This window comes from Augochlora pura, chromosome 7 (assembly GCF_028453695.1).
Source record: "Augochlora pura isolate Apur16 chromosome 7, APUR_v2.2.1, whole genome shotgun sequence".
NCBI classification, from domain to species: Eukaryota; Metazoa; Arthropoda; class Insecta; order Hymenoptera; family Halictidae; genus Augochlora; species Augochlora pura.
The window spans coordinates 39,404,547-39,431,677 of record NC_135778.1 but is presented as its reverse complement, the minus strand read 5'-3'; the positions used below and the strand labels follow the sequence as shown (position 1 = coordinate 39,431,677).

The 27,131-nt window shown below is 31.2% G+C and overlaps 4 protein-coding genes across 4 annotated transcripts; 2 read left to right on the top strand and 2 right to left on the bottom strand.

Moving 5' to 3' along the window:
* Positions 1–179: 179 nt before the first annotated feature.
* Mts (protein phosphatase 2 catalytic subunit mts) lies at positions 180–6,175 on the bottom strand. The gene is made up of 6 exons (XM_078184828.1): positions 5,916–6,175; positions 4,167–4,376; positions 3,791–4,054; positions 3,539–3,711; positions 2,712–2,819; positions 180–2,637 (listed from the first exon to the last, which is right to left on the bottom strand). Exons 1-6 carry the CDS (start codon positions 6,015–6,017, stop codon positions 2,565–2,567), a joined length of 930 nt encoding a protein of 309 aa, XP_078040954.1. The 5' UTR covers positions 6,018–6,175; the 3' UTR covers positions 180–2,564.
* Positions 6,176–9,133: 2,958 nt separating this feature from the next.
* Trf2 (TATA box binding protein-related factor 2) lies at positions 9,134–17,017 on the top strand. The gene is made up of 5 exons (XM_078186018.1): positions 9,134–9,247; positions 10,167–10,460; positions 11,005–11,255; positions 11,365–11,459; positions 11,607–17,017. Exons 2-5 carry the CDS (start codon positions 10,176–10,178, stop codon positions 11,843–11,845), a joined length of 870 nt encoding a protein of 289 aa, XP_078042144.1. The 5' UTR covers positions 9,134–9,247; positions 10,167–10,175; the 3' UTR covers positions 11,846–17,017.
* A 74-nt stretch (positions 17,018–17,091) lies between these two features.
* On the bottom strand, positions 17,092–21,300 carry LOC144472705 (centromere protein I). The gene is made up of 16 exons (XM_078186019.1): positions 20,961–21,300; positions 20,740–20,865; positions 20,512–20,661; positions 20,340–20,428; positions 20,133–20,263; positions 19,652–19,832; positions 19,199–19,311; positions 18,976–19,130; positions 18,703–18,903; positions 18,525–18,631; positions 18,250–18,441; positions 18,011–18,135; positions 17,814–17,937; positions 17,528–17,698; positions 17,321–17,426; positions 17,092–17,240 (listed from the first exon to the last, which is right to left on the bottom strand). The coding sequence occupies exons 1-15, from the start codon at positions 21,007–21,009 to the stop codon at positions 17,355–17,357; spliced, it is 1,986 nt and encodes a 661-aa protein (XP_078042145.1). The 5' UTR covers positions 21,010–21,300; the 3' UTR covers positions 17,092–17,240; positions 17,321–17,354.
* Positions 21,301–21,335: 35 nt separating this feature from the next.
* On the top strand, positions 21,336–26,978 carry LOC144472352 (uncharacterized). The gene is made up of 6 exons (XM_078185350.1): positions 21,336–21,480; positions 21,626–21,789; positions 21,878–22,000; positions 23,781–24,065; positions 25,026–25,433; positions 25,917–26,978. The coding sequence occupies exons 1-6, from the start codon at positions 21,342–21,344 to the stop codon at positions 26,043–26,045; spliced, it is 1,248 nt and encodes a 415-aa protein (XP_078041476.1). The 5' UTR covers positions 21,336–21,341; the 3' UTR covers positions 26,046–26,978.
* The last annotated feature ends 153 nt before the right edge of the window (positions 26,979–27,131 follow it).

The following is a 27,131-nucleotide window of genomic DNA, read 5'->3' as shown; positions in this document are numbered from 1 at the left end:
TCGAATTGCATAATTATTGATATCATTTTATTTATAAAAATTCCACTATTTCTACAGCTTAATTAAACATTTTTTTTAACACAAACGTAAATTGCTCGTTATTCTTAAAATTAATTACTAGTTTTTTTCCCCATGTTTTGTGTATTGAAGTTGAATGTAAAAAATGATGTAAAACTATCTAAATATAATAACATCACTTTATTTCTCTAGCTTTGCTTATAATGAGACGACATAATATCAGTTTAAGGCATACTGTTTTTATGCTTCAGCAATACCTGCACGTTACAGATTTTGCAAATGCCCGTATTCAATATGCACATAACTTAATAAATTTCGTAATACCGAATATATAAAAAAACAAGGAAGTATGTGAAAGTTAGGAAACCAAACACACATATAATCCATAATTATTAGAGTACTTCTTTGATGATTGTTAAAATGGTAAAAAATAGCATAAAAGATGTTATCCCAAACTGTTTCTATACAAAATGTAGTATGTATCTTATACATAATAATTATATACAAGTACAAACTGATTGTGTTCTGATGTCGAAACTGAGACGTTCCAAATTTTGAACTGAACTTATGCATGTGAATTGGTAATCAAACCGTTAGCTACCGATAAAAGCATGTTTCCTCCAGATATACTTATAAATGAATCCTATGAACATTTGGCATTTTATTGATGATATTGTATTTAAATAAGAAAACTGTAAAGGTATAATTCTTACAATTGAATAAAGTGTAATTGATTAAAATTATGCCATCGCAAATAAAAATTGTTAATAATTCAAAAGCAATAATTTATAGGATTTATGTTCAATATACCAGTTAGTAAAGTTTATCCGCGATCCATTTTATTTATTTTATGAAATACTTTAAAAAGAGAGAATAAATAGAGCAAATAGAAAAGTAACTATACAAGTCCTAAAATCTATTACTGGTATTAATATAAGACTTACACCTATTTCAACTCAGCTGTTCCTTTTTTTCTAATAACTACAATGATTTTTTAATTCTATGTAAGAAATTTTATTTTTAGCTTTTATAATGCAGTGAATGTGTTTAATACGTGATATAAAACAGAAAAATGCTCAACCCTGCGCCATGCAGAAGAGACTATTGCATCTACATTATTATTATTATTTCTGTGCTACTTCCTTTTTAAATTTACAGTCTTAGTAAATTACTATAATGTGCAACTATGTATTCACCTTTTCATCTTATTATTCCAGCTATATTATTTCATAATGTATATTCTCAAATTACATGTTTATTTCTATGAATATATGTATTCTGCAATTTATCTGATGCTTATGTATACAATGTCTGCGTATTAACGTATAATGAATGATTTGACACAACACATTAAATCTGTTTGAATTGCATTACACTTGTTTATTTACCAGAAGCATCATTTTATACCTATTAATTAGTAAAAAGGTTGACGGTAGGTTCATAAGCAGTTAACTTTCAATTTGATGATCGTGAATGCATGAATTCATTCAATATAAAGTATATTTCACTTAGAAAGTTTCAACAGGATTGATGCAAAAGTTTTTCCACTTCCTCGAATTATTAAAGCAAAATGGAGGAGAAAAGAAAACAAGATGATCATGCTTTCGAATTTGTATAAATATTTAAAAAAAAACTGCATCCGAGTATCAAAGTTTAGAAAAAGGAAAGAGTTCGAATAATATAACTGGAATAAAAAAGCTACCAAAGCACAGACACATGATCCATTTAATAAAACGACTTAATAATGATAATAAAATTGTTATCCGTTAAGATTCTGATGAACTGAAATGTGTAATGTTATATCGGACCAATAAAGAAATCCACTAAAGAATTTATTAATCGTTTATATATGGCACAGTTTGCATGTATGCCAAATTTTACTGTTGCATCAACCCTCCTTATATTCCCTTAAAACGGAGCATTTCATACCCCATTTATTTTAATTATATATGTGACACTCTCGTAAATATAAACTATGATCATTTCAGCACAGTTCTTGAAACCTTAAACAACATTATTTCTATTTAGTACACGTAACAAATCATTTTGCCCGTACAAACAGCTTTCCAATAAATTAATATTAATTCAAAGTTTCAAAACTGTACCATGTACATATTTTCGTTCGCACTACTTATTACGTTCAATCCATGTATTATGTTCATATTTTTTTTTTCTTCGATAATAAAAATACAAGCATTACAATGAAAGTTATAGAACTCAATACTATCCGTGAATTTTAATTGGTACGTGTGTACATTATTGTTTGTTTGTTTTTTCTTCCTGTTCATGTATACAATTAATGTTGTGTCTAGATGTACGGTGTTGGACACATGTAAAATACGCAGATGTGTGTTCTGTCTCTGAATGAGACACCTCAAAGTGAGTCATGATATAATACTTGAGACTATAATATGATGTGTAAGGATAGCTGAAACCTTACGCTCTTATTGATGTTCTATCCATAAATTATTTTCAGTGGCATTGCTATAAAGCCTGAATCATTTCCATACCCCTTATCTTAATATTTAATCTTGGAGTATGATTCTTTACAAGAAATAGTCTGGTGTCCGCCTAGTAACGTGTGGTTCTCCGCGTCTTGGAGCTGGGTCAAATTGAAGGCTGAAAAAACGAAGTATGTTATCAATATTACCTATCTTATTGTGTTTTAGATAAACTTCGTCGGTTCAACTTACAATGAATATTTTAAAGCATCATCTAATTCCATAATTGCGGCTTGATTTCCACAGCGGTAACAATAATTAGGTGCTGAGAATATAGTTACAACATTACGATCGTGACACCTGTAGGAATAAGTGTGAACTATAATAAGTACATGGTATATAACATACTACATAAGAAGTATATACATATAATGTTCAACGACATATGTTCAATATTTTAAGCAGTGATTCTTAAAAATCAACCTGAAACGAAAAAAGAAGTAGCGATATCATTGTAATGGCTAATTTTGAAATTATTTCATCAATCTCTGATTTACCGATAGTGACGGAGCGTAAATCAGATCAAGAAGGGCGTAGACATTAACACTTTGCTATCCGCACATCTCGCAAAAATTTCTTCGCTTGGCGCCGGCAGCACTAATTCAGATTACTTCGATTACTTAACTTGTCGACTTATTGGAAAATTATAAATTTTCAGGTTTTACTAATCTCATCGTTAGTTCTCACGAGCTTTCAATCCTGTCCCCCTATTTTCATGAAATTTCAAAGACACAGAGATGTGAATAAATGTAAAATGTGTTTCTTTTATATAATTGCACGCGACACCACCGTGGTGTCGCCAGACGGCAAAGTGTTAATAATACAATGATAAAGACATATGTACGCTTATTTGTCGATCTTAAAAACCAATGCCATTATAACAAAATCGTTATTCTTGATTTTAAATCTTAGACTGGTTTGTGAAATCACCTCTTAAAATATTCGACACACATGACTGACTATCCAATGTGTAAATAAGATTATTCGAAGCGATTAATAAGAAATTTTAATAAATATACCAGTTGTAGCCTTCCATAACTAGTTGATGCGCTCGCGATACTAATGTCAGGCCATTAGAATGATTAAAAGTTTCTGAAATATCTTGTCCAAACGTATATCCTGCTCCACGAGGAGAAATACCCCACCCTCCTCTATCATCCGGGTCTGACCATAAAAGATCACACATTGGACCCTGTATAAAAATATAAACAAATATTATACGATCCTCGCTCTGTTTCTTTTTTCAATGCAAAGAACAAAAAAATACATACCTCGTGTGGTACTTCTTGGATACGATCTAAAGCTCGTATATGATCTAATGTATCAATTGACGGTGATAAACCACCGTGCAAACAAAAGATTTGACCATCTACCAATGCGGTTAATGGCAAATAGTCAAACAGGTCTGTAAAGAACTTCCACACATTGGCATTACCATATTTACGTAAACATTCATCATAAAATCCATACACTTGTGTGATTTGTCGTGATTCATGATTACCACGTAAAATTGTTATTCTTTCTCTATATCTGACCTATATTCATGTGTAAAGCAATTCGAAGGATTATATTAGACTTCATCCGTTTCTTGTACTTAGTACTATTTCTTTACTAAGAATATCCATTTATTATTTATAATGATCCTACCTTAAGTGCAACTAACAAGGTAACAGTTTCAACAGAATAATAGCCACGATCTACATAGTCACCCATAAAGAGGTAATTCGTATCTGGGGATTTACCTCCTATTCTGAACAATTCCATTAAATCATGAAACTGCCCATGTACATCTCCGCACACTGTCACAGGACATTTTACTTCTTGTACATTAGATTCTTTAGATAAGATTTCTTTTGCCTAAAAATCAAAAATTTTATTACTATCAATAGTCTTCAATGGAACGTTCGACCGAGTTAATATTTTCTTATTTCAATTCATGTGATATTATCCATTGTTGTACATAAACATTTTAACATCTGTTGATATTTAATTAATGACATCTTAGCATAACCACGGCACAAACGAATTAACAGCATCTTAGTATTATATTCCATGATATTTTAAACATAATAATTTCAAACATTTCTTACATCTCAAAATTTGTTTCAACCTTCTGAAATAGTAGACAATCGGTGCTTATCAGTCTTAGATTAATGGCTTTGCAATTATATAATTCAACAATTAATACTATACTTGTTAGCAAGCATTAATTAAATATATCGAAGCGAAAATGTCCGAATAATAATATTATTATTTTGTACGTACACATAAATACAATACATTAGCTTTAATTGAAGTACTCACATACCTTAACAATGAACAAATAACAAATAATTAAACAATTGATAAGATAGTAATCGTTCTCATTACAACGATGACTAATGGTTTCTATGACTCAATGGTATTAATATTTTAGGTGTAATAAACAAATAGAACAGGATTATAAAATCGTTCCTTAGCTTTCCAACAATGTGCAAAATTTATAATGTGTACATAGAAAAATTTATTGATTATGCGAAAAAATTGTTGAGTGTCAACTATGCGTTCCATTTATATTTGAATTTGAAATATAATACCAAGTATGTTTTTAAAAAAATATCATTATTTGTATAAATAATAAATATAATATACTGTCTTCCTTATAATAAATAAATTCTTGTCAATTATGAATCCTCAATATTAGATATTGCCATTTCTTTAATTGTTCTTGATAGCAATGGGTGGTAGATTAAAGTGTGTATATATATATATATATATATACATATACATATATATGTATATGCATATGTATGTATGTATATAGATATATATTTTTTTCATATTCATGTACGTGTGTGTGTGCAGAGTGAACACACAACACACACACACGCGTAATCGCGCGTAAATTAGTAGAATAAACATATTTCATTTAACATTACGGGGCGTTGATAAGGAAAGAGAGCTATACAACGAAAATGACATGCATTTTCTATATTAAACGTAACCCTAATTGAACACTGGTAAAAGTCGACTCGTCGGCTAATCCAACGAACCACATCAGTACAACAGATACGAACAAGTTGCAGCGGATGCCTTAATAGCAATGAACTCGGTGTTTAGACATTTGACCGAGACCAAAATAAAAGTTGTCATCAAAAGCTGAAGTTTGTCAAAACTGTAAAACTGTACGATGTAGATAGTTTTTTTTTTATATATAATTGCAAAATATTCAAACGTATCGCGATGACATATCCAAGCCATGCTTAGCGGTATGGTAAAAAAAAAGTTATCAATAAATGAAGGTGAAACGGCAAATCGAGATGGGTACCCGAGAAAGTAAACGAACGATATCACTGTTTTTAAGTAAGCACTGCGGAATCAACCGAAACGTATAATACGAAAACAGATTACGCGTACCTTCTCGCACAGAGTTTTCACTTGGCTTTCTGTTAGTTGTTGGCAGTCATTTAATTGTTCTATCCACTGGTCGAGCTCTTTCAGCGATGCTTTCTCCTCCATCGTACGGATTTACGTAAAGTCCACGGATCCTCCGCGCCCTTAGCACGTGCAATAAAAGTAAAGCGAGCCCGTATAAGTAAACTAAATCATTCGGTTTTACTGGAAAAGCTTCTTAACACAAATGTCCTGATGAAGCACACACTCACAAAATGGCCGATCGCGAGTACTGACGATGACGTCATACTCAATTCATGCGTGCTTCGCTAACTATACCTGGATTATCATGCCGACCAATCAACGGTCGCGTTGATCCCAACTTATCCAATCGTCTGTCGATTTTACTCTTGTTGCGTGCGTTGAACTGTTGTATACCGTGTGGACTATGACTGCATCATTTTAATGACGATGATTACGTTTCTCAGCGAAAGATCTCAAACGTTTCTTGTGACGTGTATAAATGTTAGATAAAATTCTGTAAAAATAAAGCGAATCGTCGTGCACGATATGCGTTGCAGATTTGAAATAGACACAGATCAAAATGTATCAGTTTCTGTGTACGAGAAATTTCAAATAGTAACTGTCCATACCTAGACGCAAACATTGGAAATTAATTTAATCTGTTAAAATATAATCAATGTTTATCGTCACAAGAAATATTTGCTTCAAATAATTAATAACGTCTTGTTTATTACATTCGAAAATATTACTTATCAAATTTCATTCAAAATATTGTTCCTCTTGATGCTATTGATTTAAACTGTTAAAATTATACTATTTTTTTTACTTAGTTAGAAAAGCTTTTAATGCTTTACTAATTAAAATAAATAATATTTAATATTTGAAGCATAATGTTTCATATTATTTAAGGGTACTATATTTTTATTAAACGTGAATATTTTAAACAAGTAGGGCTCGTCTTATCGACGGATGTAAATTTATTAATATTCTGTATTTTAGCTGCTATAAATTACGTTTGATCTTTACTATTAAATGACTGCAACAAGTCTATTAATATAAATATTGAATGTAATAATAATAAATGTGTTTCTTAGTGAAGAAACGTTAAGTATATTACATCTTCAATAACTTTGATAATATTCTGCTTAATTTTTTCCATCTGTTAAAAAGAATTTTTAAAATTAGTATGAGAACATTGCAATATGTTACATCCTAGTTGCATGAGTTATGGTGGCAATTTGATTTCTTATCAGTTGTTAAGGTTTTATGGTTGGAATTTACATGATGATCAAAAGAGTTAGGAGATATTTTCCTTTAATTGATACATGTAATTACAAGCAATTGCAATTACATATTGTACAACAGATACAGACAAATCCTGTTAGCTTGATAACATACAAATAAATTTAGGCAATTGTAACAATTTACAAGCAATCTACATTTGTACAGGATGTTGTATTTGTATTTCTTTGTCATAACTGTTCTACAGTATTTCCTAATTGTTTTAAGCGATATACATATTATATTCTACAAATTACTTGCTTCAGTTCTAGAAGAGCACTTTAGTTTTTCATGATAATAATCTGAATCTCTAAATTCTAGTTCTATCAATGCCGTGAGAATATATTTTCAGTTTTTTAAATTAAATTCGATCTAAAATAAAATCTACGTATTCTCAACAATGACTCCAAATTCTCTAATTAAGTTAATCTTGAATAATTAAAATAGAATTCATAAAAAGTAATTGTCGACATCAAAGTTCGAAATTAACCTGACCGCGATAGAGTGTTTTAAGAGACTGGTCTGAAATGTGCTACAGGATCGTGGAGACAAGAAATCACAAATGCGATTAGACAATGTCAATAGATTTCAAAGGTAATTCCCAATGGCAGTGTCGTCAGCACGCTCCGGTCTTTCCCCCGTAACTCTGTGGGGAAAAGTAATGCAAGTTGCGTGTAGTAACTATGCCGCGACTTGATTTGTTAGCGAGGGTCCATATAGAAATTTTCTTTGCTCCGATTGGTTAACGATTCGCTGCCGGGACTTGATTCGTTGCGAATTGGATGCGCGATGAAATGGTGGGAATGTGCGAGCCAGTTTAACCCTGTATCGACTACTTTCAATGCTCGCCAGCAGAGGGGTAGTTTTCTCGCTAGTTATACAAACCGCGCAAATTTGTATATATACGGCCATTAATCGTTTTACCAAATCCCTGCATTTAAGGAAGGAGCCGCTAGACTGCATTACCGATGAGTCCACTGATGGGACCAGGACACTGAAACCGCTTTCTTCCTTTTCTATTCTTATTTTCACGCGTAGATTTTAGACTCTATAATACTAACGGGGCATAGTCCTGCGCGCTTTTCATTCTCATTCAAAATGATGTGCGCATATTTATCATTTTACTTGTCCATCCAATTCGCAATGAATCCTGTTTCAACAGTGAATCGTCAGCCAATCGAAACAAAGAAAATTTCTATATTAACGGATCAAGTTGCGACCTGGAGGTACGATCAGGAATAGGATTTATACTACACTGTAGTACTTTCGTGCTTTACACAAGCTGTGATACTGTTTCGATAGGAAATTGTAAGCCAATGAAAGCGAATCAATTTCCATTCCCGTCTTCCCTAACTGATCAAGCTGCGACCAGAAACCATTACATATTATATTACGTGTATATAAAATAGAGAGAAAAACAGTGGTTATACGTTAAGCATAGATAGTGGAACTCTATCGCTAAATCGTATTTGTATTTCATGTGTATATTCATTGCATGGATTTATTGATATTGAATATCGATATTTTTCACGTTGGAGATCCAAATACATAATAGTCAAATGTGATTGGGAATTCGATTTCTTTTAACGATACTCATAAAATATATTCTGAAAATATTGCTTTCATCGAGACAATCGAAATTACAAAACTACATAAAATACAATTCGAATGAATTTTACACGTACGTACGATATGCATATTATAGATATATAAATACATACATTTATCAACATATTTTGATTGTTACTTTTATAAACTAGGCAAGAGAAAACGTTTAGTATTTAATCTTTTATAGAAGAGAGTACCCTGTGAATTGTAGTTAAATGAAATTGAAAATGAAGAATGGAATGATCCGCATACGCGTTTCATCAATGAGTATTCCCATTTATGTATCATTGTCACGTCCGTGACTCGGATTAGTAGCCAGTCTAGTGAAGATGGCCGAAAACAATGGCACTGGTTATTGAGCTAACTTTGTGTTCCGTTAATACTTGTCAACAAAGAAGTTATCATTAATTAAAACATAACGGAAGCACACATCATAGTCACACGTGAGTACAGTTTCCTTTCTTTCCACCGGTATACCCCGATATCTTAACCTTTTCATTTAACACCATTGGCATTTAATACTCGACGACACAGCGATCCGTGCTTTACAACTTTTGCTACTGTCATTTTACTTTGTATTACAGAGAACATTCCGGATTTATTGTTATTCGCGCGACAAAGACTTCCTCGTAATTTCATTCTATACGAGGGTATATTTATAAATCGCTATTTCACGAAAATGTTTCTCTATTCTGACGATGTATCGGTTCCAAAAACTATTTCACCAAGTATTAGTTTGATTCGGCACGGGGAGCTCCCTGTTTCGTTAAACTAATGATAGTGTTCGAATCATCAGTGTTCCCACGCTTCGTAGAAATTTCATAGTCGTACAGTGTCAATGATTCTGATACGATCATCTAACCAGACAAATTCTCGCGAATTTTTTTTTTTGTTAATCGGCGAAACAATAGTTCCAATTTCTATCTGGCACCTATCATTTTCCGCTAACAATACTTTTTCCAAACATCACTTTTCACGTAGCTTTTCAGATTCGTCGTTTTTCTATATATTTACGAGAATAAAATAACTGCTAATTTAAAAAAAAAAACTTTAGTACGATATTATTTATCATATAAATTAATCGTCAAGGAATATAGAGATTACCTATCTAGATCAGAGATTGTAACAGTAGATTTATTGACAGTCCATTCGTTTAACTAATTTTAATGAAAAAGTATTGCTTACATTGAAATTGAAGTTAATTTTAGTGAAGAAAAACAAGACTACAATTGTTAAGAGTTCTTTACGGAAATACTGTTAAATATTAAAAATATACGATTGTTAGAAAGACGTTAAGAAACAAATTAATCTTTTCGTTTGATATAATAAAAGTGATAGAAGGCAACGCTTTTATGTTTTCAGGTATATATTATGGCAACTGCTATTCAAAAGAATGGCATGAAACCTTTAACGAACACGATAAATCATGTAGAAGGTGTAAATAATTTAGATAATACAGGCATATGTAAAGAAGAGAAAGATGAAAGACTGTTTGATGGGCAAATCCAACCTTACATGGATCCACCTGAACAAGAACCCCGCGAACTGGATATTGTTATTAATAATGTAGTATGCAGCTTCAGTGTTAGGTGTCATTTAAATTTACGAGAAATTGCGCTTAACGGATCTAATGTGGAATATAGAAGGGAGAATGGGGTATGTTTCAAAATAATCTTGTTTACCTCTGTGACAAAGAATTTATATAATACGTTTAGAAAATTTAACAGTGACAATTTATGTATACGGATTGTAGCGATATAAGTTTTCGTACAAAAAATTATATGTAACAAAGCAGTCAAAGAACAATTCTTTATCGGAATTTTTCAGCAAAAGTTATAAAATAACTTTCATTGAACATTCTTCTATACGTTACTATACTTTGTGTATAACATTCTTCATTTTTCATAATTAATAAAAAAAATTGTGACTTTTTTTAAATGAATAAAATTGGTTGCTCTTGAGTTTGTTTACATTATTAAATCATGAAACTCTTTAATGTCGTACAGCAATTCAAATTTTCTACTTATTCTATTGAGTAAAGATGCTAGTTTACGATTAAATGTCTTGAATCGTAGAGTAACTAAGTAGTAAGAAGAATATTATTCATAAAATATGATGAAACAATATATGTATGTAATTTGTGTTTATTTCTGTAATATTCAGTAGCAGTTATTCTTTGCATGTGTATGCACTGTTATAGATGATAACAATGAAATTAAGAAGACCTTATACTACCGCTTCTATATGGTCTTCTGGTAAAGTAACATGCACTGGCGCGACCAGTGAAGTCCAAGCGAAGATAGCAGCAAGAAGATTTGCTCGTTCGCTGCAGAAACTTGGATTCAAAGTGCGATTTAACAATTACAGGGTGGTTAATGTGTTAGGTACATGTTGTATGCCTTTTGCAATCAAGATAACATCATTTTCATTATATCACAAGGAAAATGCAGAGTAAGTGTACTTAGTTTATATATATCGATATTGCAGAAGAGAGCTCATAGTTACTTATAATATTATAATTACTTTGTAAATATCTATTAACAATTTTTATCACATGTAGCTACGAACCAGAATTGCATCCTGGTGTCACATACAAGTTAAAAGAACCAAAAGCTACTCTGAAAATATTTTCTACAGGCAGTGTTACTGTAACTGGTTTGTATCAGTACTTATTCCAAATTTCTATCGACGATATTAAAAAAGTAAAAGATATTAAGTTCGATTTTATTCAATTTACTTTTCATATCCATTTCTCGATTTGACCATCTCCCATTACTGAATATATTCTAATTGATGTTGCAGCTCCTAATGTTGCCGCTGTTCAGGCAGCGATCGAATACATCTATCCACTAGTCTATGAGTTTCGTAAAGAAAGAACAGCAGAAGATGAACTTGCGGTCGCGACAAAGAAACGTAGAATGGGTCTGAACAAAAGAAATCACGATGAGTTCCTACACGACCCAGATTATGTATATGACACCATATTTTCGGAAGAAGAAGAGGAAGTCGAAGAGGCTGAGAGCGATGCCAGCTGGGACTGATCTGTTTCTTTTGCCACTCTTTTGTTAATTGTGGAACTGTTATATCTTGTTCTTTGAAAAATAGATACGCACTTCTCTGTGTACAAAAGTGTTATCATAAAGAGTGAAGTGAAGCATTCGTTTTTCTCTTAGTGAAAAGACAATGTGTGAGTGCCAGAACAAATGTTCACGCATGCGTGATTTAATTATGGTTAAATTGATATTGAATCGAACTGAATACCATTGTCGAAACAATATTGTCGTAATATACTTTCATTAACAGTATGTATATGTACATAGATACATTTATCTATGAATATATGCATCTGTGTACATATAAATATTAAATATGTTACAAAATAATGTTATACATATAATCGTTTTGTTTAGCGAACAATTTTCGAACGTTTGTTTCAAATATTTTCTTTCCTCATTTTTTTTTTTCTGTGACAAAACTTAGTACATTTAAGTAATTAAAAAAACAGTTCTGCTACGGACTTGTTTTGTAAGTATACTCCTTTATGATTTAGGCGACGAAAGAATACACGCTTCTAAAGTTTCTGATTATATGTAATCAATACGATTATGTATCAAAAGTATTGTGGCGGCAATCAAAAGTGTGTACATTCTTTCTGTCTTTTGTGCTACTTCTTTCTACTCATAGATGTAATCTATTTTTGCTTAATTAACATACTGTGCCAAAGATAGATGTTCAAAATTTGAGGCAAAGTGATCAAAGTGGCATCTAAGAAGCTGAAAATTTTGTTCATTATAATTATTAGCTTTTGTACTACAATGACACGTTTCAGTGGATGTAAGAATATTTCAAAATCATTATTTTAAGTTATGTTACGACTACGGAAAGATCGTTCTCAGAAATAATGAAAATGATTTCAAATTGAATTTTCTTACTATTTCTGCAAGACAAGATAGAAAGTATGTAAAATTTATTTTTAATTTGATCGGTAATCACCTGCAAAATCATGCAAACCCGAACACATAGTACTACAATTTGGTTTCCTTATTTATACTTGTATTTTCATAAGAACAAAAATCTTAATTGGGAATATTTTCTTTGTTCAATCTTTCATTACTATTGTTAAAGAAACAAAGAACTTAAAATAAGTTATAATATTTTTGTTAAAACTATTTTTCATTCTACTTTTTGAGAATTGCAATGGAAGTTTAAAGAAATACAATAGAATAAAGTCATATATTACCTATCGTTTCCTATACATATTAATCATTTACGATGTAAGCTCTTATTTATTTGTCACTTGCAGTATCCTCATGACGATAAGTGCATTTGAATTATATCATCTTCGATATCATTTTATATTATTATTTTGTGAAGCAAATATTATACTATTTCTTTTCCGTTCTTATCGACTTTATTGAAGTATTCAATGATTACAATCTAATATGTTTTAAATACGAGACGCTTGGACTGATATAAAGTTATTTTTAAGTTCTGTTTAATAATATGAATTACAAATATATGTGAAGCGAAATTTTATACACAAACGGTATAATGTAAGAGAAAATCATTTTTCGACTACCTTTTAATTATTTAAGTACAATAGTATGGACTTACGTAAAATATGTATACTGGTAAATGGAACGATTCGAACATCTAGACTAGTACACAAAATAGTTGTATATTTTCTAAGAATTAATAAGTGAAATGTGTACTTTATATTTGTTGCATAAATATGATTTATGATTCCTTTTCGTATATCACAAGTATGCGTGTGTCACAAAAAACATACTGGCAATACTTTCCGATATAATACAATAAAGATTAATCTGTACCTCGTGCCATACAAGATAATATTCGTACACCGTGAGCTTGATAGAATTTTTCACGTTTTCATAATTTATTGTTTATATATTACACAACTTTTTTTTTTAATAAAGAAGCTATGATCACTGCCTATAATATATTCAACGCAAAAATTAGAAGTATTCGAACTTGAACAAACATGTAATATCAAATAACATAGAAACGAGGATCGTATCATATTTAAGACCGGAGCAATGCGAATGCGATTACGAAATTACAGCAAATCGAAATGTTTAATTTAATCAAGTTTTTTTTGTATAATTCTCTGAAAATGGTATAAAACTGAACAACATGTAATTGCACAGTATACGTTTGTACTAATGTTTCATACGTTGAAAACAAAAGTATCATTGGATTCAAATTGAATAAATCAGATATTTAAATTAAGTATATTAAATATGAATTAAGTTTAATTTATACCATAGCAACATGACGATTTCTTTCTCATTAATTTTATATATCTTGTTTAAATAAATATATATGTTAACGATTTTAGAATACGTACAAATTATGTGTTCTTAAAATTATTCATTGATTACGAATATTCAGACTTTTTCAAGAAATTTTAAAAGTTACAACAGATTTCTCATTATTTCATTGAATTAATTGAATTTCAGAACGTAATGGAAGAACAAATTAGGGAAATCGTTAATGACATATCTTTTACAAGTACAAGACTAATTCGAATTGCATTATGTAAATCACATACAAATCCTATGTAATAGTAACGCGCACACACTGGTCATTACTTACATTGTGAAAAATGTGTTTTTGTGTTATAATGTTGTGAAATATACACATTGTGATAACTGTTAGTTCAGTGAATTAATTTCTTAGCGTCGCTGTACGATTGTATGCATGAAGTACAGAAATGTTTATTTTTTTATATGGAATAAAGGCTATTGTTATCACGATTAGGAATCATATATTATCTTCATGTAGAGACCTTAAACTTAAATCTGCCTTCTTCAATAGTTTGCAAACGAGAAATAGTTAATTTCCGCATATTATTGCTTTACAAGTTTTTCTATTGTCATAAACTGCCAGTTTTACTAGTTACTCTTAAATGCAATAATGAACTACAAAAAATGGATATTCCAACACCTACCATTACGCTGTTTATTATTGTCTTTAAATAAGTCTATGCGATGCATATCTTATTTAAACGATGTATATTAAAAGATTTAGAAAAAAGAAAAAGTTATAGATGAATTTGTATTCAAATTCAACTTAGTGTCAGCATGGAACTGCAGTGATCTTAGTAGTATTATATGTAATTTAGATTAAGTTTTAACAATGCCACTGTTTATTATGATTGTATGTATAACTGCCAATCAGACTATGACTAATGCTATCTATTTTGTACATTTCTTCAATAGTTTAATTAAACTCATTGATTTCAATGATTTTTCAAATTCATGACAATAAAATAGTACCATTGTAGTTTCTTAATGAGCATTTTCTGCCTACGAAATGGATTTCTTTTTTTTTTTTTTTAATATCACGTCATAATTTATCCACTGTCCTTATATTCGATGCTAATCCTTATAATCTATACCTCACGGATACAGCATAAGCATAAAGGAATACAATTGTCTCTATCTTCATTGAACTTGATGAAAAAAACTTTAATATTTTTTAATACGTGGTTGGAATTGCCTATAATTGGGAAAATCAGTTTTGCTTATGTGTTTCGCGTATACGATTTATTTTCATGGAAATTTTATAATTACTCTACCGGAGAAACAAAAGCGTTCGAATATTTAAAAAGTAATGTACATGTTTATTGAGTTCATTAAATTGTATGTTTCTAAATAGAATTTCACATTCCAGGCCTTGTAACACTGCTACTTTCTAGTCTGAAAATATGCGTACACCAAAGACAGTTTATAAAAAACATGTTACAATTTAATCTAGTATAGGTAACATGAATACATTGCTCAAGATTGATCAAATTTTAGATGCAATTCCAGACAGTGCTTGTGCTCCCAGTAAAATGAAAGAATCGAATTTCTTCAGAATTGGAATTAATCTTCTACGAAAATAGAAAAATTAATTTGTTAGCAATTTTGGTAGAGGTGAACATTCTCTGTCAATTCTTAGATGTAAATTTATAGTCATAATTATTAATAAATGAATAATGGATGAATAGTAAAATATAATTTCATAGTATATTTTATCGATAGGCACATTTTTATATATATAAATATAAACAATAGGTGTATTCTTACATCTGTGTAAATCTTTAAAGAATGCAATATGAAACAAAATTTCACAGATACGAATGATCCATACAAATTAAATGACAATATGTTCTGTTTACCTAAAAGAAAAGGGATGAACTGTTGATTATTATTGACAAATAAGTTCTTCATGTTTTATTGCACATATAAAAACTTTTTTCAATGTTGAGTTGTTTTTTTTTTATTGATATAATAACATACATTATCATGTAGTTACATCAGTTCATAGTAAATGAAAGATAATGTACAAGAATGTGTTAACATCGTGTAATATTTATTAAATAATAATAGCATATTGTTTATATCAGTATTTACAATAAATTCTGCTTCTTTAGTTTAGTAATTAAACATAATCTACTTATCCATTTCGATGCATAGTATAATTGGATCACTGAACTATCAATATAACAATCATTTTCAAATATTACAGCGGGTTTGTATTCGAAAAATTTACAGAAATATTCGGTATAATCATAATTTCTAGATTTTCATTTAACTTCGCGTACAAACAGATCGTTTTATTTTATTTATAACTAATTAATGTTATCCTTCACGTATTAACAATAGTAATATAGAGTAAAATATATTATATACGTTACATAATAGTAAAGTTAACTAGCTAATAAGACAACACGTCTACGTTTAGTAGTAAAAAAAGAATACTGCATTAATATGTGGCCTCATTTAGAAGCAATGTGTATTTAAGCACTATTGATGGAGAATTATAAATTATTAAATCAGAAGATGTTCACGCTCGCTATCTTAAAACAATCTAAACAAGGAAACATGTAACTATCGAATCATTACTTTTAAAAATGATATAGAAAAACGGAAGAAAGCAATTGATTATAGTCAATCTACCGCAATGTGTCCAATGAATTAAACTTTTCAATGCATGACGTCGCTAAAATCAACTGACAAAAAAAACTTGTAAAAAAAAAACTGTAGCTTGTAAGGTACGAGCCCAAGGTATTCATAATTTATATATAATTTTTTGTTAGGTAAATATGTATTAAAGACTGTTAAATGAATTGTAAATGGCAAGTTTGTATGTAAATCGAAAAAAAAAATAAAATGCAACAATTAATGAATACAAACGTGTCTTACGTGCGTGGACCTTATTTATTATAAACATTGTAAAACTAAAATAAATTGCAATACTTTAGTAATATGTAGAATGGAATAATAACTTCGATCATTTTGGCTATTTTATTACTTAAATTACTGAAATTGTACAAAGATCAATGGCTAAACATATGTCATTAAAAAAATAAAATAATTTTGACATCTTGCGACTCCAGACTTTTATCAACATAATTATCTCGTATCTCTAAAAGTAATAGCGATAATTAATGTTCTTACCATATTCGTTATGTTTCATATAATATTAATTAATTACATTTAACTTACAATTCGTTATAGTTATGTAGAAAGTAGTAAGTGTTCATGAACTTTTAAAAGTCTTAATGAATTCGTATATAATTGGATAATAATGTAAACACATGCATTCAGAATCCTAAAAGAAAGTTTCAGAATTAACGACAAATATTATAAACTATAATATTTCTTTAATGAGCTATATTAATCCTGTATACGCATATAAAAATTAATTCTTACCACTTTTGTGTTAATCCCAAGTCCACTTTTGCATAGTACGCTTTTACAAGGTAAAATAGCACAATGATTACTAACATTTAAGAGACGATTTAAGTTACAAAAGTCCAAATCATCTAATACTTTCTTCGGGAAGGAACTTAAGAAGCATTTATTTTCTCGTTTGATAAATGTCTAAAAATCATTAAAATTTACGTAAATACGAAAAAGATGAGGCAGAACATCTTTTTAAATTTTTATATGCATTCAAATTGGTTATTTCATGATTTATATTGCTTGCGTTACCCACCTTGTCACGCCAGAATGCATTTATAATATCTTGAATATAAATAGATATCGTTCTAATACTTCTTATTTGCAATAAGTTATGTTGATGTCGCTCTTTTTGTAATTTTATACTCCTTTGATGATACCTATGAAAATTCTTACATTAATAAAATAAATCTGGAAATATATAAGAATTAAAGTTTATAGATGACGACATACCTTAATAATAATTTACAAGTTCTTGATAAAGTTGCACAACTTGGTGCAAGGAAACCACCATATATTACTGCTGGTGGTGCTAATGTTAACGACAATGTTGTACTACGGGTTTCCAAATTACAAACCTGAGTTATCGTGTGTTAAAATGAAAAATGTAATGATATCAAACTTTACTATATTGCTTAATGTACTGACATAAATCTGTTCTTAATTGCCATACTACTTAATTCTATGCGTACCTGTTCATAAAATAACAAAGCTTCTGAAAGTAGTAAAGTATCATAAACATGAATATTTAAACCAGTCACAATAAGATCTTTAACAAATTCTGTAAGAACAGCCATAATATCTTCTAAATTATCCACTGGAGCTTGCTTCAGAAATGGGGCTGACTTTCCTCGATGACGTTCCTCAAATCCATGATTAACAAACTGCAATAAATAATTTTAGTTTTGCTGATAGTCATTAAATTCTATAAAAAGAGAGAGGAAATATAATTAATTATTTTATGTACCAAGTTTCTGGTCAGTATCCTTAATGTTTCGATGATTTCGCATTTTCCTTTCAATGAAGATTCATAATACATGTTTTTTAAGTGCACCAACAATTTTTCTTGCAAGTCTGTAAGTATTACGTTTTCACAATATGGGTAATTATAACACGAATATAATATCGTTTCATTGAAAACATACCGCTAACAGATACCAATGTCATCCATTGTAATAAAGCCAGTATCTTCGACTGATAGTCTCCTGTATTAAAATAAAGGTATTCACCGAGGAACCGGCTAACAACAAGCACACCCTGCTGCATGTACCGCAAGAATTGAACAGTCATGTCGAGCAAATTATTCACTTCTTTCTCAGAAAATTTCTCGCTTTCCAGAATCAACGCTACAATAAAAGTATCGTTGTAATTGAGTACTTTTATAAAAATAAAAAGTCAATCAATACTATATTGTATACCTCTCATTAAAGTATTATAAAGATTGTAAGCAAATCTACTTTGATAATGAAAATCTGCGTACGTAAGGAGATGATATCCGGCTGTATTAGCTAAAAGTGATATTGCGGTAATCGGTAATTCCAAGTTGAAGTACGATTTTCCCAAATCTTCTTCGCTAAAATAATTCGTTACATACAATATAGTTGTACCAAATAATATGAAACATTTATATTAATTATTTACTTGATTATATCAAAAATGGTTTTTGTATCCTTTTCTTTAAAAACATTAGAGCCGATTTGGAAATATTGTACAGATGGTAGCAGCGGTGTCACCCATTTGTTTCTTTTACCATGCTAAAAATATGTCAAAAACTTTTAAAGTGGAGAGAATAAAATGTATATATTTTTTTTGCTGGGTAAACGTACTTCTGAGATTTCAAGGTGATCTTGGTTTTTTTATACGAAACTGTATACTTTTCTTTATGTAAGCAAATAGTAAATTTCAAGGACAATTCATTTATCTAAATACTCTAGCCTTTGAAGGTCGTACGAAGTTTACTCTTTTTTGCGAATTTACATCATGTTTACATACGGAAAATTTACATCAACTTAAAAAAACCAATGTCACCTTACCATATACCCTGTACATTTATAAATTATATTCATATGAATTTCTCATTTATGAAATGATTACCTGAAATGTGTTCCAATTGAATTGTTTAGAGTTTCTGGACTGCGTTTCCTGAATTTCTAAGCGATCCTTAGCGCTTTGCAGCATTTCTCGCAGATTCTCCGATATCGGTTTCCATACAATCTCTAGATTTACAGAATCAACTTTCTCAGGAACGAATTCAGGTTTGTAGGATTTGAACAATCTAAAATGCATTAGGTAACTGTTTTGTTAGGATGTTAATTACAGCTTTCGTTTTTATGTTATAACATGTTTAAAATCACTTCATCAACTGTTACTGAAAATATAATTGATTAATTATACTGAAATTAATTTAACTGGATAAATATAAAATGATACAATTGTTTATTAGAGCAGACATTATTTAAAAGAAGAAAAATGCAGCAATACCAAATTAAACAACTGACTGATACAAAGTAGGAAGTGGATAAATAATGTGAGACGAAGAGAGTATGTTACTTTGCTTGCGATCACAATTACTTACGATAATAATACAACAATATGTTTCTGGGGTTTAGAATATTTCTGATGTAACTTGAACAGTCTTGTCACGTCTCTACGTGTTACATCTTGGGGTTTGGTTAAAACATAGATAAGTTGCGCTATATACTTTTCCTAAAATGAAATTGTATGAAATATAACTTATTCGATGAACAATAGATATGTATATATACATGTCTAGCAAAATTACCAGATTTCCTTTCTTCAGCATTATATAAAATAAGTTGCTATAATATATATTCAACACTTTGTTATTTATTAGTTGATGATTCCACAAACCTAAAATCATAAATATAAATAAATTTGTATTTTATTTTATGTTATGGGAGGATCGATTATATTTATGTAAGACAATATATTACCGACTATCCATTGTATAATATTAATAGAAACAGTATTTGGTAAGCTATTCACAGATGACAACCACCACGTAGTAATCTGTTTAAACGTCTTTTCAGGTATTTTATACCTTGGCGCTAAACATTTGATTAAACTTACTAATTTAGTAGCACCTACGAAAAAAAAATTGTTTCAATCTGTTTGTATAATAAAATCTAATACTTAATTTCATATGTACAAAATACGCGTACCTAAGTCTTTATTTATAATAACATTTATTAGTAAATCCAGAACATCGTCCTCCAAGCCCTTCGACGCTGCATAACTTTGTAATTTATTCAGCGATCTTTCAAAATCAGAGTATGTTTTTCCCTTTGCTGCAAAGCGACGTTAAAGAACGGTGAAATATATGGTATAAAAAAATGATTGCCTTATATTTAACAAACATTTATATTCAATGATTTCCACATACCTTTTAGCTTTGTCAAAAACTGTACACAAACATCTTTTTCTACGTCCATTATTTGTAATAGAGTTTTTAATAGTTATATTCTATATAAAATACGCTGCTCATTATTTACATTAAAACAAATACACTCAAACAGAGGTTAACGGTAAAAAACTTTGATCTTTTAAAAGGTCTTCTTATGTAAAAAATTAAAATTATATGTGATATATTAAATTGGCATATTTTTTGTTATCTTTTTTACGATGTAATAGTTTTTAGACAATATGTATGTACTTTGGTGTTTGTAAAATATTCACTGTCACATATTTTTCAATGAAAACATTCCAACCTCGTCGAATCTTCATTTTCCCGCCACTTCGGCAACTGTCAAACCGAAGCGTCAATATGGCGGCGGTAGAAATATTTTCAAGCTCCGTCAATTATAAATATAAAAGTAAAATATGTTCTTTGAGTTTCTTCGTTGTATTCATCTCTTTAATCTTATCATTTCTCACGCCATTCTTTATTATTAGTTATACAGGAGGTGAGTAAAATTAAATGAATTTCATTTATCTTCTATTTAATATTGTTTTCGTTTGAATAACAGAAAATCGGATAAGTATAAAAAACAAAGTACTATAATTTCAACAGAATTGTAATCTATTGCTATTAATGTTTATAATTTCCAGGTTTTTATTTAGTGAACCGAGTGTACGCGGAGAAGCCTGATGTATTATTTAATTATAAGTATATGTTATTAGCATACAGGGATTATAAAATTAATCCTATAGTTTGTTCTGTGTTCGCAACATATAAGAGAAATAAAATTACGGATGACTGTATATTGATAAAGGTTTTATTATTACTAAATTTCTTTCTATCAATGTGTATATAAACCAATTATGTGCTTTTGCAATTTCATAAAGTCTATAAAATTTTAGGTGCAAGAGGTAGACACGAACAGCGACGGAGTAAAAGATATTTTAAAATTCGAGGCTCAATTTTATACGGATACACCAATTAAGAATTTAATGCTTCTGCTTTTCTTTAATTTTAAACTCAAGGTGATAACAATATAAAGATAACGATAACAACATCCAAATGATTGTATAAATATGTCTGCAGATATTATTATACTTGTGATCTTAATTCTTTTTAGCAACTATTTTATATAACAGTAGAATCAATTGCTGTGTTTAATCATGTATTAAACGACGATGTACAAGAAGTACAATTTTTTGGAGATCTATCGTTAGAGCAAAAGGGACTCCTTAGTAGTCAAGGTTTATACAACTTGCACAATTACAGTATAGAACTTGGTGACAACACGTTAGAAGAATTGCTTATGCAAAATGCCAATAGAAAATGTTAGTATCGCTCGTTGGAGGATCACCATTCGAGATTTAATAAAATATCATATTGTAACGTCTGTAACTTTTTAGTTTCAGCCAAAATCAGTAACGAGCATGTAATCTATCGAAGTAGATTCTCCGAGCAAGACAAAGTAGTAGTACGTGGAGAATTAATGTACAGAGAACGTTTAATTTATTATCAACCTAGTATATGGGAGGAATTGAAATGGGCATGGATTCAGTATTTGTCGTGCCTTCTTGTCTTTGTGTATTTAACAAAGAATATTTTAATTTTCTTATTCTCTAAAAGATATTTGAATTGTTATACAATGGTGCCATGGAAGAATAAATGATTATTGTATTAATAATTAAACTACGTGTTCACTTAATTATTAATACAACTGGTTACAAAACCACGTGCACATAAATGTTCAAACACTTTTATCAATTCCCTGATACTCCAGCATGGTCGCTTGGTTACAATCTGTTATAAAATTCGATATCTCTTGATATCAGATATATAAATCGGATCAATATCAAAATTTATAAAATCGTTATGGTCGAACAGGACTATCGTCGATCGTGTGTTTCTTTCCATAAAATATCCCTAAAGCTGGAAAAAGGATTTAAATTTAAAAGCATGGGGAAATTTACGGAATAAAAATTTACATAATTTGATTTCTATATGTTTTAATTTAATTATATTTCTCTCAAAATAAACGATAAACTCCCATTATATTAAATATTTATTTTCATTGAATTAGCGAATAAAAATTAATTTTGATTTGCCCCATCGGAAATGCAAGAAAATACAAATTTATTTAAATTATATATATAAATTTAAATAAGACGAGTTCAATAGCTCATTGAATGGTTAAATGAAGAATTACTGCTATGTTCAATATAGAATATTTCATAGAGCCAAAGTAAAAGAGAATAACGGAGCACTGGTCGACAGAGTTAGCAACTCTTTCCGAACAACGCGGTCGATCAGTTCAATGAGGGTGGAGACTGCGCCGTATTCTATCTTCGCGTCTTTCGCCTCTAGCACCCTCGTATAGTGTCGCATCTAATATACACAACAGCTCTTCCATCAATTATTAATTCCCTGAAACACAGTGTGATATTTTTTCAGTGATAAGCAACGTTAAAATGTTCTACGAGAAGCCGTACCCGTTCTCTTGGAGCGAATCTTGATCAACGCCACAAAATAGGGTGAGAAGAACAATCCCATACGATAGGAACATAACAATTTAATCAGCTGCGGACGCTGGCATGACGTTTATCCCTTTCGGCGGCGTTTCTCGGCTGTTTCATTTTTCTCCACGATTATGTCTCCGCATATTTGCGGGTTATCGGACAACGAGCGTCCAAGGAATCATGTTTCGGTTTGTCTGAAACTGTTGCAGGAGATTAACCTTCTCGAGTGTTAACCGATCGTTAACAGATCAATTGTCGAATCTCTACTCGATCAAAAATATTCGAATTGCAGAGTGCTAGAACGGAGAAAAGCGGTGCCCGAACGATGTCTACGAGATCGAAGGAAAAGGTTGTGGCCGCGTTCAGAAAATTCTTCCGGTCGTCCGAGAAAATTTCCGATCAGGAGGCGGCAAGCAGTTCGACGAGCTCGCCATCGAGAAGGCTTCTCAGTCGACACCATCGTCCTGACGCGGTTACACCATCGGACGGTGCTTTGCCCGAAAACTCGACTGCCGGTAATTCCAATCATGGGACTTGCTTCTTCAAGTCCAAGAAATCTAGCGGAACACCAGCTCAGGTACTATTCTATCGACTACCTATATGCACGTCGATATTTTCTACGATTCTTCGTACAGTCTGCCTTACCTAATCTTAATTACCTAAATTATCTAGCGAGATAAGTCTCTTAAGTAACGCGAATGACATTTTCGAGATTCCAGGATTGTTTAAACAAATTCGTGTATTCTTGTTACCGTCATGTAATACAGTAAAAGCGACTAATAACATTGTGACCTTCGCATGACCTTGGGTACCAAAAATAAATGGTAATAGATATAATTAAAACATCACCACGATGAAAAAAAACCAATAAAGCATAGTATAATTCATTTATCGTTTCCAACAATGTATCGCAGTTAATGGACATAGTTTTAACATTTGCTAAAATTAATTTTAAAATATTTAAAAATATTTAAAGTCTTCGAGTCCGATGGGACATTCTGTGGGATGCTGTTATGCTACATCGAATTTTATTACTTCAAATATCTTCGAATCGTTCTGAAACATTCCAAACTTTTAAACACCGTCATAACGCGGTGACGAACACATAAAATATTCTATAATGTTCGCATAAAAATTATTACATATTAAGAACAGTGATCTAGTCGATCGTCGCTCGATAATTTCGTCAGTTACACCTGAGGGTTCTGAAAGACATAAAAACATAACCTTGCCTGTACGGTTACAAGCGTAAAGTAAATTACCAGGTTCGATCACCCAATTCCCAGGTCGGTTGTAAATTACGAAAAATTAGTGACGAGGTGGTAGACGTGACAGAATTTCTCATCAGAAAAATATCTTTGTTTAGAGCTTGTTAGGTTTAGCGTTAATCGTGTGTAGACACCCCTGTAATTCGAGTATCCGTGAAATCGAAACTTTTTAAATTGATTTGAATAGACTGTGCAGTGTACGGCAATATATGCGACAATATAACACGTTTTACTTTATTTCTTGCTATATCTATCTGTATCTATTTTAGGGTACCGCCGATGTACCAGACAAAAGAGTTTGCTTGCGACGGCTAATGAAGGAGCTAGGCGAGATACAGAAGACCCAGCATCGGCTCGAGTCCACCTTCACCGCGGAATTAGTGAACGACAATTTATTCGAATGGCACGTCAGACTGCACAAGATCGATCCGGAGAGCGAGCTGGCTGCCGACATGAGAGAGCTCAATATACCTTATATCCTCTTACACGTTGTCTTCCCGGAGAACTTCCCTTTCGCGCCGCCCTTTATGCGCGTCATATCACCTAGAATCGAGAAAGGATTCGTTATGGAAGGCGGTGCTATTTGTATGGAACTTCTCACGCCGAGAGGTTGGGCCAGTGCTTACACTATCGAGGCTGTTATTACACAGTTCGCCGCCAGTATCGTTAAAGGACAGGTAAAGACTATGTATGAAACTCGTGCGCTTATATTTGCACGAGTCGCGCTCTTTTATCACTACGGTGTTTCGACCTTGGGGCGGTTCTCATTCAAGTAGACGAGGATAGAGAATGACCGTAGTGAAAATAAAGAAAATAGATGCGCATCGGTCTTGCTTTTATAATTTTTATCGCTAATGGATAACTAAGAGATAAGCTGAGAAAAAATAATTAGAGAAAGTGAAATTCTTCTTTATTGTACGATTATTTTTTGTTGGTTGCAGTCTCCTTTAATATGACAAACCTTGAACGTCGCTGCTCGACGCACTAGATTTATCTCGTTTCCGCTCGTTATATCTGTTATCTTACTTTGTCGAGCCGTACTCGGGTCAGTTCTTGAAAGGAAAAAATCCCCGGGATCATGATTTATTTCTGGAAGTATTGTTGGTCTTATAAAGATACATTTAAACGTTCTACAGTCGCATATTAATTTTAAATTTCAGGGTCGCGTAGCGAGGAAGCCTAAGTCGAACAAGGAGTTCAACAGAAGATCTGCTGAAGAGTCCTTCAGGAGTCTTGTTAAAACCCATGAGAAATATGGATGGGTAACGCCGCCGCTCGCCGAGGGTTGATCCTTTCGTAATCGAGTGACTTCGATGAAACAAGAAAAAATGGTTATTTCAAGGAAAAATGAACCGCTGTCTTTGTGAGCAGGTTTTAAGCGCCGGTTACATTAGTTTCATTGTTTTTCCTTTCCTAATACGATCGCCGCGCGAACACTTTATTACGGGCGCGATAACGTGTCCAATGGATCCCGCAGCACGCAGATTAGTCGGGGAAAGTAAAGGGAAGTGGTTTGAAAGTTTTTTCTGCAGTTCAGAAAATGTTACTTATAGCGGCTTTGTTATATCAAATCCATTGTCGCGAAATTTCCCGCGAGGTTCGTACCACAAAAGTAGCGGCCGTTTCGGGCTTCCCTTTATCTTATTGTTAATAATTCTTTGTTTGTGTCTCGTTTGAGACACTGCGACGCGTAGACTGCGGATGTTTATGTACATTCACATTTTTATAAACTTATCGATAGAATTAATAATAAAACTAGGATCGTGTTATCTCGATGAACAATTTTAATGATTGAAAATGAAAATTTACGTCTTCGTTAAGCTTCGTTGAAGCATTTAATACTTTATTGTATTCGACTTAATTACACCCTGCTACAACTAGTAAATTCTGCAGTCTACTATCAAGAGAAAATAAGCTAGACTTTTGACGGATCTAAGAGACGCGAAAGTGAATGATCTGCTATCAATTTACACGAATTATGTTGTTACACGTACGTAAGTGTATTGAAATATTATACGGTAATAAATTCACGATAGCAAAAACTTTTTTATAATAGGACAGGGAGAGTGCATACAATTTTTGAATACAGCATGTTGTTTGTTAAAATTTTGAACCCCTCGCTAGATGTATGTCATTGAAAGCGCACGGTACATTTTTATATTACAATAGCTAAAACCAAAGAGAATAGATTTAAACATTGTTTCCTGGTTCCACAGGCGATGTGTCCAAAATAGATATAATCCCGACAGTAGTATAATTTACAATGTTAAATTATTGTATCTGATCAATACATAAAATGTCCTGTATTTATTGTAAATCTATCTGTATATCTATTTACATTTAATAACAGTGATTTTATACTTACTGGACCTCAC